Source organism: Camelus ferus, chromosome 15 (assembly GCF_009834535.1).
Source record: "Camelus ferus isolate YT-003-E chromosome 15, BCGSAC_Cfer_1.0, whole genome shotgun sequence".
NCBI lineage: Eukaryota > Metazoa > Chordata > Mammalia > Artiodactyla > Camelidae > Camelus > Camelus ferus.
In genome coordinates this window covers 50519827-50533268 of record NC_045710.1, presented here as the reverse complement: position 1 = coordinate 50533268, position 13442 = coordinate 50519827, and the positions used below count along the sequence as shown (strand labels likewise).

At 39.9% G+C, this 13442-nt stretch overlaps 1 protein-coding gene across 13 annotated transcripts in view; it reads left to right on the top strand.

The window, feature by feature from the left end:
• Window positions 1-13442, top strand: part of AAK1 (AP2 associated kinase 1) — a 147599-nt gene that overhangs the window by 59467 nt on the left and 74690 nt on the right. For all 13 annotated transcript variants that reach the window (XM_032497730.1, XM_032497724.1, XM_032497726.1 and 10 more), the window contains exon 3: window positions 5092-5210. In XM_032497730.1, the coding sequence (XP_032353621.1) occupies window positions 5092-5210 (119 nt within the window). The remainder of the gene's footprint in view (window positions 1-5091; window positions 5211-13442) is intronic.

Genomic DNA, 13442 nt, shown 5'->3' with positions numbered 1-13442 from the left:
GGGGAGAAGCGGAGACAGGCCAGGGTGTAGGGGTGGGTGAAGTTGCCTTCATTTTCATTTCCTCTGGCTCTGGCGTGGGCCTCCTTTCATCTCAGACAAGTGGAAGCCATTCCTAAAGGTGGACTTAGGGAGGGAAGTGGCCTTTTACTTGCAGGAAATAAGCAAGCAGCAGATTTTTGTGCCCAGAATCTAGGCTCGATTTATAAACATCCACCAAAAAGCTCCTTGGCAGCAAATCCGGAAACCCTGTCTCAGCATCGTGATGGGCTTCTTTGTCTCATGGTCTAATCATGCTCATTGTCTGCCCAGCTGTTTCCCATCTCCGTGCGCGTCCCTGCTCGGATAATCAGTTTGATGTGTTTCTTCTCTTTCCGCTCACCTCACCTCTTCATCCCTTGCTTGTCCTTGCAAAGTGGAAGTCAGTGGCATCTTAATTCACTCGGAACAGCTCCCAGGACCTGGTACTGGCGAGCATGATTCAGTATCTGAGAGGAAGTCAGGAGAGGCACTAAATTTACTTCAGACGCCCCATTGCTGATGCTGAATGTCCTGATCAGGCTCCTGAGGAGGTTATGTTTAAAACCCTTCGGTCGTGATAATGATGTTGATGACCGAGATCTCTTGTTGATGTCAGAATTAAAGAGATTTTAGAGATGATATAATCCCCTCACTGCTGATTACAAATTCTCACTTGCCTTCTTCTCCCAGGAGAGAACTGGGCATTTCTTTTTCTCCTTTAAAGCAGAGTTTTCCCTCTTTTTCTCCCAGCATCTTTTTCAGAACTAATATTAAGCAGATAAAAGAAAGCCGTGTGCAGAGCCCTGCCCTTAAGTGGAGTCACTTTTTTCTCCTGGGACCCCTGAAACACCTCCTGTAATCCTTGGTCTCCAAGGAACCCATTCATTTAGACACCACTAACTTAGTCTTAATTTCTGCAGTTGAGGAAATGCAGACCAAAGAGATCCTTTGCTTGAGAGGTAGAAGTCCAGGTTATCTCAGTAATTTCATCGGTCACTCCATGATCCTATGCTTTTTGTTTATTTGTTTGTTTTTTGTTTTTTTTTCTGGCGGGGGGAGTTAATTAGGTTTATTTATTTATCTCTCTCTCTCTTTTTTTAATGGAGGCACTGGGGAGTGAACCTAGGACCTTGTACATGCTAAGCACACACTCTACCACTGAGCTATACCCTCCTCCCCATGCTTATTAAAGACTTTTATCAGGAAAGTGGTGGGAACTAGGTAATCCTAAGAGTTTAAATGACGAAGGATCTATTGGGAAATGCAAATTAAAACAACAATTAAATATCACTACACACTAGAATTGCTAAAATAAAAAGACCAATAATACCAAGTGTCGATGATAAACCTGGGTCCATATTCCTACCTGGCAACTATTACCTGGAGTTGTGTAGTAGCTGTTCCTTTACATGAGCCATATATTTTGGTTTCCCACAGTCTCAGCCACTCTCTGTAGCCTTTTCTATTTTCTGTAGTCACATTAAGAGAAGAGTTAATTCATTTTTGAGGGCTCACTATGTGTCAGGCACTATTCCAGGGCATGAAGATACAGAGGGGAACCAAACAGACAAAATCTCTATAAACTCATAGTGAATGGTGAGTACCATCTACATCATCAAAAATTAGAGGGAGAAAGTTAGACCAAGAGTGCTCTGTATTTTAGGAAAAGTGGGAGAAAGCATGTTTCTTTGTGGAAGTTAAAAAAAATTCCTATGTATTTAAGTAATAGGTAAAAGTATGTCTGTATCAAAATTATCCTGCCTCTTTCCCTTGTTTCCCTCAGATAATGAATCAGATACTTTTTCCCTTTATGATTTGATAAATTCATGAATTTTCCCAAGAGATAGGCTCCAGTAAAATCATGGAGGTTATCTGAGCATTTCAGAAAGTGCCAGTAGGCAGAGCAGCTGGCACAGGCTCCAGTGGGCAGCTTGGCACAGACTCTGCTGAATGTTAGTTTTTTTTACGTCTGTCTAAATTATCCCCAGCTCAGCTTTGGATTTTTCCATTTACTCAAGATCTAGAGATGCAACTCAATCTAAAGGAAGCATCTCTATTGAGGTCTTATAGCTGCCTTCTGTAATCCCAGTACCCTGTTTAGCTATGGCTGGGAATCTTGTCACCCTGATCTGTGTGGTGGCCGAGGACCCGTGGTGACATATCTCGAGTCGTGCTATGTCCCCCTACCTTGAGTTTACACTCCATTTGGTCAACTACACGGTGATAGCGGCTGACATCTTTAAACTGACAAATCCTGTCCAACTTCGAATTTGATCTCATGATCAAGAAGCCATGGTTTAAATGCTTCTCACCTACAGATAAGCCCTTTTATGGGCATAGATTCCTAAGGACATGATTCTGTCTGCAAGAGGCACAGTGCCTCGAGGAATTTACCTTGCCTTTAGGTTTGTGTTGGTCATAGGCTTTGAGGATCTGGACTGGCTCTTCTCCACTGGTTGTGCTTGACCGGATCATGTGGGAGGCTCCTGACCTGTTTCTTCCACCCCATCTGGAAAGATCTTCTTGCTGCCTGGCCAAGAAAGCTCCACTGCTCCCATCTGGTGACAATTATCTCAAATTGCCACATCACCAACCTGCTTTTGAGAGGACTGCCTTGTCCTGTAGTGGTGCTGCGCATCACAGAACTGTAGGAAATAGTCATCCCCAACTTTTGTTCTGCAGCACTGTCAGGTGTCTCCATATTATCTAAATGAGTACTGCACAGTTTTCTCTAAGATATGTGAAGTTGGAAGAACATTTTTTAGACAATCAGGATGGTGACACTGGTCCAAGTTCTGCCTATAACTGGCCATGGGATCCTCAGCCTTACTTGGTTCCTCCACCCATAAAGCAAAATGCTTGGACTTACCACTTCCTAGGAGCACTACTGGTGCAAAGTCTGTAGTTCTTTGATTTTTTTTTTAATTCAAAATACCTATAAAATGAATACCCACTTGGATTGTTCACAAAACAATTATGACTATACTTGGGAATTCTGTAATTTGTATTATCATTTCCCCCAGTTTTAATTGCTTATAAGATGCATCATGAATTTAATAGCTTTTTGTGGGGAGCAGGGAAAGAAGACAAATATTACTGCATTAAATGTGCATATTTATTACAAGAAAAATTCTGATAGCCTAAAAATTAAACTGCATCTTAGATTTGAGGGTTTTTTTTTTAATGTGTGGTTAGACCTCTACCTGTCAATGCATGCTAGAGTTTTAAAAATCTTTTTTAGTAAATATTCAACATTCTAGAATTAAATGGACAATTGAGCAATGTGAGTAGACTTTAAAGTATTACAAGAAAATGGAAAATGATATTGAGGTACAAAGATTAGAGAGATGACAGCTGAAATTTAAAATTGTATGGTAAACTTCAGTGTGCATCTGGGTACTGAAGAACACACTGACAGGAAATACACAAACATGCAGGCTCTGGTAAATCATTGTCAACACGCACATTTGGAACATTTGAGCTCATTTAAAAAATTCTTTTTAACACAAAATTATGTGTGTATTTTATGAAAACATGCAACAGTGCTTTATGATTAAAGCTCTCTCTGATGGCAAGGGACAGAATCCTACTCAAGCTGATTGGAAAAAGAACAGGTATTGTAAAGATACAACAGGAAATCCATGAACATCAACAGACAGGTACCAAAGTGCTTCTGGCTTGCAGAGGATTTAGAGAGGAATGGTTGGGACCCAAGTCTTCTATCCCGGACCTCTGGCTTCTGTAATCACTGCTGGTTGCTGTGTATCAATCAATGTTACATGTGGATACTAGCCCCACTACTACGCCATCACCTCTGCTCAAGTTTCCGTACTGATGACTTCTCTCAGTGTTCAGCTCCATCCGATTAGTCACCGCCTCCATGCAGAGAATAGCCTAGCGATTTTTTTTCTCCACCCAAGGTCAATGTGCAAGGTAGCTGAAGCTAAATTATGTAGGTGTAATGAGCAGGCAGATGGATTGAGTATCTGATCTAACTGCTACTTATCCCAAAGCCTTCAACTTTGATGATTTTGCCACACCTTCTCTCTCTAAACCCCTCTTAACAATGGCACTGAACATCTATTACAGTATTTGGAGAGTGAGGTTGAGGCTAGGAGTTCTAAGAATTCGTGGAATGCTAAGGTGTAGAAAATTCAGAGCATTGAAGAATTTCTGATAGAGTTCTAGAAACTTCTTTTAATGAATCGTAACTATTTTTTAGAGAAAGTTTAGTGCAAACATTAAAAAATGTGCCCAGTAATCCTCATATTTGGCTGGTGTCTGCTGTGGTAGAGCAACACTTTCATAACAATGTCTGTGTCTTCTCAACAGGCCCTATTAGATGGGGAGGGCAGGAGGAATCCTTGAAGTCTTGTTGTTGACTTGAGTTGGGGATGGTGTGAGGAGGGATGAGAAGAAAGGAAGAAAAGATGATTCTTGAAATTAATTGCCAACTATTCTTAGGGCAGTTATTGGAATAATTTTCAAGTCTCTCTGTTTAAGTGTTGGACTGAAATTAAAAAAAAAAAGTCCTTGGTTGAATCTAATCTCTTTGAGCTTCTGTTTTATTCAAGTAGTAATTGTTGTCTTAAAGGGAAAAAACACCCAGCCGCACAGGATTGTGATGTGAATTAAACAAGAGTTCAAGATTGTGCTCTACGCTGAAATTTGACACAACATTGTAAAATGATTATAAATCAATAAAAAATGTTAAAAAAAAAAAAGAGTTCAAGGTGCCTAGGACAGCAGTTGGAATGTAGTTGGTTCTTTTTTCTTTCATCGGTTTGTTCATCTGTTTATCTGCAGGTTCTTTGGAAGATAATTACTTTTCTTCCTTTATTTGAGATATGCGTTTAGCAACAGTTTCTCTGCCTCTTGCTACCCAGTCCCACAAGTAGTACCTCTGAGTCCCCAGAATCTAAGAATGCTTTCCATGCCAGACCAGCCCGAGGCCAAGCTAACGAGGGCATCAGTCCCGTGGACAGTGACATCAGCACCCGCAGCCACCACTGATCATTCGACAGACTCTTTAAGCTTGACTCAAACAAGCTTGTGTGTATGTTTCCTTCACAGGTGGATTTGCCATCGTGTTTCTGGTGAGGACAAGCAATGGAATGAAATGTGCCTTGAAACGCATGTTTGTCAACAATGAGCATGATCTCCAGGTGTGCAAGAGAGAAATCCAGATAATGGTAAGACTGCCCCTCAGACTTGGGACTGCTTGTTTAAAACAGGGAGGTGGGGAGACCGTGCCTTCTCACCCGGAAGCCAAGGAGGGCTTGTCCCCTCCCCTCATGCGGCAGGGAGGCCTCTGCACGAGATGGCAGCGAGCCCCACTGGGCTGTTAAGTGCTCCTGGCTCAGTCACTCTCAGCTGGAGAGCTGAGGAGAGAGGAGCATATTGAGAAGCCGGACCAATTTTTAGGTCAAAGGAATAATTTGAGGCATTGGGAAAAGTTTACTTAACAACTTGGTTCCCAGAATTAACAACAGAGTTTAATCTGGAAACCCTAGTTTCCCAGTGACCTTCCTCTTTTAGTCTTACTTCTATCAGTCACCCGTCCTAGTTTTCAACCCTCTTGAGCTGTGCACATTCTCTGGACATATTCTTCCACACTTTATATTTTGTACATATAGCTCTTTCCACCTGGAATGCGTTTCCCTTTTTTTTGTTTGTTTTTTGTTTTGCCTAGAAAGCTCTCACTCATACATACTCTATGATTCCATTTATAAAAGCCCAATAACAGTTAAAAACGATCTCTGGTAATAGAGATCAGAAAGTAGCTGGCTGGGTGTGGGAAACTGACTAGAAAGGAGCACGTGGGAACTTTCCAGGCCATGAAGTGTTGTCTGTCTTGTTTTGGGTAGTGGTTACACAGGGCTCTCCAGTTGTCTGAACTCAATTGAACAACTTAAGATCTATGCACTTTATTGTATATTGATTCTACCTCACATCTTAAAAACTTAATCAGTTTTCAAGATTTAGACTCATACTATGTTTTAAAAAGACTTCCTATCTGTTAGATATGTGATGAAGTATTTATGAATGAAATAATAGGATGTCTTGAAATTAAATGAGTGGATTTAGAAGAGAAACAAGACTGGCAATGAGCTGACTGTGACCGAAGCAGGGTGATGGGTATATGGGTGTTTGTTAGAGCTATCTCTTCTTTTCACTTCTGTTTGACATTATGTTTAACAGATTTTTTCATGCCTTTGTGTTTCCGCTGTACTTTTGTTTCTGCCAACTATATGGCTTATCTTGTTATTTTAGAAGTAACTCTGCCTTCAGAAAGTAAGGTATTTAAAATCAGAAACTTTGTATTCTAGCACACTTCTTGACATGGAGTAAATTCTTAGTAAACTTCGGATGAAATGAATGTGTGAATGATGGTCATAGCAGATGTTCACCTAAAGGAGAGGGTTCCTTTGTGCCCTGCACTTTAATGTGCTTGTAAAGAGCAGAAAGAGGTCCCCAAAATGGCGTTGCAGGGGTCCTACCAGGCTTTGCTCATCCTGTGGGGTTTGCCCTTTCGGTGCTACTTAGAGTAACTAGTTGTGCGGGCTACTGAAACAACTCAGGATTTTTGAGAGCCTGGTACCGTGTAGGTTCCAGAAGGTTGAAACTATTTGAGAAGGAACTGTTGGTAAAAATAAGTATTGCTGTCATCATTGCACAGCAAACAACCCCCACCAAGGGTTGTGTACATACAATCAGAGCCACGTGGATCTGTCCACACCAGTGCCCTCCCACTCCCCTCCCACTCAGCTCCAAAGGACCTTGCTCACTGTCTCGCCCTCCCTCCACCGTGTTTTCTGGATCCTTATTCCTCTTCCTCCCACCTTGCGCCTTCCTTGCTTGTCTCTCTCACTCCGTTTCCTGTCTTTGCAGCTACTGTTTGCTTTGCCTGGAATGCCCTTCTCATTCATTTCCTTTGTTATGAAAGTAACCCCACTCCTTAACTTTCTCCCACTCATTCAGAAACACGTTTGAGGGCTTAACTTTGTGCTGGGCAGGTGTTGGCGTAAAGGAAATAAGACGTGGGCCCCTGAGGAGCTCACAAATTAATGCACCTGATTAGGAATTAAATTGCATCGTTCCAGGTCTGGCCCAGCCATACATATTAGCCGTGAGAGTTTGACTTTGTTTTGTTTCTTAGTTTATATTTCTTAAAACTTAAATACTCTTACATCTGAAGTATGTGTAGTTTACTGTACAGGAACCGTGGCACAATAAAGGTGTTTAAAAAAAGACATTAAAAGTAATCGTCAAATTAAAAAAAAAAACTTAAATACTCAAATAGTTGAACTAAGCGTATTAGTCAAGCAATTCCCTGAGGGGTCCTCCTATGCCATTTCAAGGTCCCAGAGGTCACCTCTTTTAATTGAATCATTTGATGTATTTCTAAATAACAGGCTGATACTGCTAATTCTTTTTTCCCCTCCATTTTAGGCATTATATACTATAGCAAGTAAAAAATTAGCTCTCTTTTATCCCCTGTAAGTCCTTCCCCTCAATTACTTGCATTATTCCCACCTCTTATTTTTTTTTCAAAATAGCAGTCAGTTTGGCAATATGTTAGTTATATTAGTGTCCGTTTTTACATTATTATGTAAAAAAACATTATTGCTGAATCTCCTATGATTACTGTTCCTTTCTTACATAATTCTTTTTTTCCCACTGGCATTAATAATTGTCTTGGGTGGTTGGTTTGTTTTTTTAAAATTTTAGTTTCCTGTGTACTTTTCAGTAGTTTAATCTCAGACTCTCAAGTTGTTTGAATCATTTTTTTGAATACTTGCAAGCACATTGAACACTCTTCCTTGTCTGTTTTATCTTCTTGAAGAAATCTCTCAGTCTTTGGGCTTGATGGAATCTGGGTTGGTTGCTCTCTGGGCCTGATTTACTGTCTTATCTAGGAATTTTCTAGCCATTCTCTTTGCTACTTTTTCTTGCTAGATTTGTTGCCTCCTCCTTTTGCTCACTTCCTCCCTTTGGTGGGGCTTAGCCTCCAAGGAGCTTCCTGACGCATGGCAGGTAAATTTTTGAGACCTTGCAGGTCTGGAAGGTCATTTTACATTCACACCTGTGACAGCTTGAGTATAAAGTTCTGGATTGAAAACCATTTCACTGAGATGTGTGAAAGCATCACCGTACTGGATTCTGACTTTCCTTGGTTAGGCTTTGGGAAGTCCGGAGTCATTCTGATAACCTGCTCCTGTGGCTGTGACCCATTTTTTTCTTCCCAGAAATTTATAATTTTTTCTTGGTTTACAGTGTTCTGAAGTTTGTTGATGACATACATTGATGTGTGCATCTATTATTTATCATGTTAGATGTTTGGCGGTCCCGTTTAATCTAGCAACTCATATTTGTATGTGTGGAATTTTAGTTTGTCTCATTCGATGATTTTCTTTTCTGTCTTCCTTTGTCTGAAATTACTATTAGTATTTGGATGTTAGTTCTCCTGAACTGATTTTCTAATTTTTTTTTTGTTTTTTCCCTTTTATCTTTCATTTCTTTGTCTTTTCCCTCCACCTTCCAGCAGATTTCCTCAGCTTTATATTCAACCATCCTGTTGAACTTTTTATATATCAGGCCTTTTAATTTCTAAGACCTTGTTGGTTTGTTTTTGTTTTGTTTTGTTTTGGACTTTGATGAAGTCCAATTTATTAGCTTTTCCTTTTGTGGATTCTGTTTTGGTGTCATTTCTAAGGACTCTGCTTCATTCTGAATTCTGAAGATTTTCTCCTTTTTTTTCTTTCTGTAAGTTTTACATTTTGCATTTAAGTTTGTGATCCTTGACTTAACTTTCTATAAGGTGTGTTACTTGGGTGGAAGTCTACTTTGTTGCTTGTGGGTGTCCATTTGTTGAAAAGGCTGTCTTTCCTCCATTGAATATTTTTGTCCAAAATCAACTGGGCATATTTGTGAGGTTTCATTTCCAAACCTTTCTCTGTCCCTCCACCAATACCACACAGCCTTATTCCTGTAGCTTTATAATAAGTCTTGAAATCAGACTGATTCCTCCTCCTTTTTTTCCTAAAGTTATTTATAACTATTTTAGTTCTTTCGTCTTTTCATATAAATTTTAAAATAATCTTATCTAGATCTACAGAATGTCTTGCTAGAGTTTTGGTAGGAATTTCATTAAACCTGTATATCAATTTGGGGAGAAATGGCATCTTTTCTGTGTTTAGTCTTCCAATAATTTTGTATTCTGTAACCTTGTTGAACCTTACTGGTTCTGGGAATTTTTTTTTTTTAATGGTTATCTTTCGGATTTTCTGCAAATAGAGGCAGTTTTATTTTTTTTTCCTTTCTGATCTGCTTCCTTTTATTGCCTTTTCTAACCTTATTGCACTTTTCCCTCATTTATTTATTCAATTATCTATTTATATCAGTATGGACTCATGCGTATTTATTTATTTTTTTCCCTTCAATCTGTTTGTTATCTTTGGTTCACACTGGGTTATTCCTATTATTTTATCTTTCAGTTCACTGACTCTTGCGTCTGTCCCTTCCATTCTGCTGATGAGCACATCCATTGTGCTTTTTGCTTTGGTTATTGTATTTTTCAGTTCTAAAATTGCCATTCGGTTCTTCTTCTGGTTTTCTGCGTTTTTTTGTTGAAACTTCCTGTTTCTTTGCTGAGGCTTTCTATTCATTGGTCTCAAGCATGTTTGTAATTGCTGGTCTAAGCATTTTTGTCATGACTGCTTTAAAATCATAGCTGGATAATTCTCTCATCTCTGTCATTTTCATATTGAGATCCATTGATTATGGGCTTTCTTTTATTTAGTTTGAGATCTTCCTAGTTCTTGGTATGACAAATAACTATCGACATTTTCATATTGTGTTATGAGATTCTGGATCTTTAATATAAACCTTCTGTGTTTACTGGTTTCTTCTCTGGCAGGGGTTGGTGGGGGTTGAAGGGTGCCCCCTTGTTACTGCTAGGTGGGGTGGAAGTTCAGGTTTCCCATGGGGCCTCTGTTTTCACCGCAGAGGGTGCATCTCATTTCTACTGGATTAGGCTGAAAGCTCCAGGTCCCCATTAGGCTCCTGCTGATCCTTCCCCGGGTGGGAAGGTGGGAATGCCTTGGTATTGCTCCCCTATATGGCTCCCATTGACACCACAGGGGTGGGAGTTGGCCTCGTTCCCACTTGGTGGTTGTGGAAGTCTTAACTCGCCAGTTGGCCTCCTCTCGCAGCACCCTAGTGGGGAGAAGGAAGAGCATTTCTTTACTACCTACAGAGATAAAGGTCCTGACTCTCTATTCAGCCCTCTCTCACGCTACCCACCCCGATGCAGTAGGTTGAATGATGTGTTGCAGACTCGTGAGGATGGAAGTCTAGGCTGTCCACTTGGCCTTTGCTGGCACGGCTGCGGAGGAGCTGCAGTTTTTGGCTAGAGTAGAGCAGTTAGTGTCTATGAGTTCTGTCTTACTAGTTTGCCCCTTTTCTGGGTCTGGCTGGAGGAGGCAGACTTTCATTGGGTTGTTTTTTTCTTTCTTCTTCTTCTTCTTCTTCCTTTTTGCCTGTGCCTATTGGTGTTTTCAGTTTGCTGTCTTCTTCAGTTTTCAGCCTGGGAAATACGAGGCAAAAAGAAAACGCAGGCACCTCCTACCATGTTGTTCGTAGGGTCCCAAAGTTCCTAGCCAGTCTGCCGTCTCCTCCCCACATTTCAGGCTTTTCTTATTATGTTTGTTTTATACGTAATGTGCAACGTATTTAGGTGTCCTTAGCGGGAGAAATAGGGAAAAGTACATCCGTTCCACCTTCCCAGAAACGGAAGCCTTCCATTTATGCCTTTTAAAAAACAAGCACTTTATATCATTTAGTATGGCTTTGGAAGGAAGCAGAAATAAGTGCATGTATTCAACTTACCTTTTTTAAAACAATTTCCTACTATTTTAAATCAAAAGTCCTGCGTGATGTTTTTAACCCCCACTAGGCTTAGACATCTGTCAGATAGAGGCCATAACCCTAGCCTTAGCCCTACCTCTCTCAGAGGTTGTAAAAGTTATATGTGTATATATAATATATATTGTTTGAATTTGCCTGAAAAAGACACTGGAAGGATGAGAGAGAGAAAGAGGAAGGGCAGAAGGGAAGAAAGGAAAGAGGGAGGGTTCCCTATCAGGGATGAGGACTGGATGGGAAATACTTGTCTACTATGTTTTGCTTTGAATATTAATATATTACTTTTTTTTAAATTAAGTGTTTGATTAAGCTGATTTATAGTCACTTGGATGAGGAAGCAGGAATCCAAAGGGCCTTTAGGTTGAGTACGAACAAGCCATGTCCTATCAACATGTCTTCCTTTGGGAAGGGTTTTGGATAGGGAGCTCAGGGGATTGCCACAGACCCAGTGTCTGTGGTCTGTCACTGGGTAAAGATACTCACCGGAGATCTGTGAGCAAGATGGAGAGTATAGGCTGGATGCTAGGTGTAACTGCTGCTGTTTATAATGGTTTCTGATCAATGGTTTGCTATTAATTTGGAGGAAACTTTCTAAGAAGAAAGCACTGCAGCTTACCATTAACTTTCTGTTATTTTACACTTAATAAATAACTTGGTTAAAGAAATAGAAGACACACTTACCAATTATGTGCCTAATATAAAGTTGGAAGATGTAACCACTGCGCTGGGTGATAGAATCAGGATCCAAAATGATCCCTGCAAATTGGAGCAACAGACTGATCCTAATGAGATGAAATAGCAAAGTAATGTCATATACATGGATTTTTATTTTATTTTAATCAGTTTTACAAGCACAGTTCTGGGAAAGTAGAGATTAAAAGCAGCACGAGTAGAAAAAGACTTAAGTATTTCAGTGGCCAATTAACTTTATAGGAATGTATGATGTGGCTGCCAAAAGGAAAAAGAACGTAATTTTTAGCTACATTAATAGAAGGTGACAGTGCTGGTCTGCTCTGCATGAGTCAGACCAGGCCTGGTATATTTCATTCATTTCCTAGGGACATTCTTACAAAAAGGATATAGACAAAGCAAAGCGTTTAAACGTGGGAGCAGCCATAGTGGTGGTGACTAAAAACCATGTCAAAGAGAGTGGGTATGTTTCACCTAGAGAAGAAAAAGCTTAGAGTCTAAATAGTAATATTTCAGTTGTTTGGAAGTGAAGAAACAGTCGAGGCTTATTCTTTTTGGACTGAAGAGGACAACATAGAAGCAGGAGGTAGAAGTTTTTAGCTGTGTGCAAGGAAGATCAACAGTGAGGGCTGTCTGCAGAGGGGCTGAGGGCCCAAGGAAATGACATTAATCTAAGGAAACTTCTTGTCAAAAACTGTAGTGGGGATTCACGGATGGGCTGCCTGGCTGCTCTAAGTCAGCGCTACTCAGAGGATCTTGTTTTCTTTTTCTTTTTCCCCCTTGTGTGTTTGTTTATTTTACCTTTTTTCCCAGTTTGTCATACTACTTTTCTTCATAAGTTGAGATAAAATTCATCCTTTTAAATATAATATCATTTAAATATAATTCAGTGATTTTTTTTTACTCACAAGGTCATTCACCCATTACCATTGATCGAATTCCAGGATATTTTTTTCATCACCCCAAAAGGAAACCCCATATTCATTAGCAGTCACTCCCTATTCCCCACTGCCCCAGTCTGTGGCAACCATTAATCTACTTTCTGTTGCCTCTTCTGGACATTTTTTAATAAATGGACTCATACAATAATGTGACCTCCTGTGTCTAACATGTTCCACTTAGCTTACTGTTTTCAAGGTTTATCCATGTTGTAGCATGTGTCAGTAGTTTATTCCTTTTCGTGGCTGCCTAATATTCCATTGTATGGACACATTCCATTTTGTTTATCCTGATGGACTTCATTTTTTTTTCCTTTCATTTTTTGTCTGTTATGGATAATGCTGCTATGGACATCTGTTTACAAGTGTTTTTGTGAACATAATGTTTTATTTCTCTTGGGTGTATACTTAAGGGTGAAATTGCTAGGTAATGTGATAACTCTGCTTTTTGAGAAAATGCCAAACTGTTTTCTATAGAAGCTGCACTGTATTACACTCCTACCATCAAGGTGTGAAGGCTCCGATCTTTATATCCTTGCTGACATTTTTTATTGTTTCTGTTTCTGATTACAGCCATTTTAGTGGTTACGAAGTGATAATCCTCATCATGGTTTTGATTTGCATTTTCCTAATGAGTAATGGTGTTGAGCATTTTTCCATGTGCTTATTATTCATTCTGTAGAGGAATGTCTGTTCTGATCCTTTGCCAATTTTTAATTGGGTTCTTTTTATTGTTGAGTTTTAAGAGTTCTTTATGCAGACTGAGTTGTAGCCAAGGACATCAAAGCATTTTCCTTACATCCTGCCTTTTCCTGAGTAAACAGGTAGTAACCATGGTGCCCCCAACCCCATGTGGGTTCCATCCCAGAC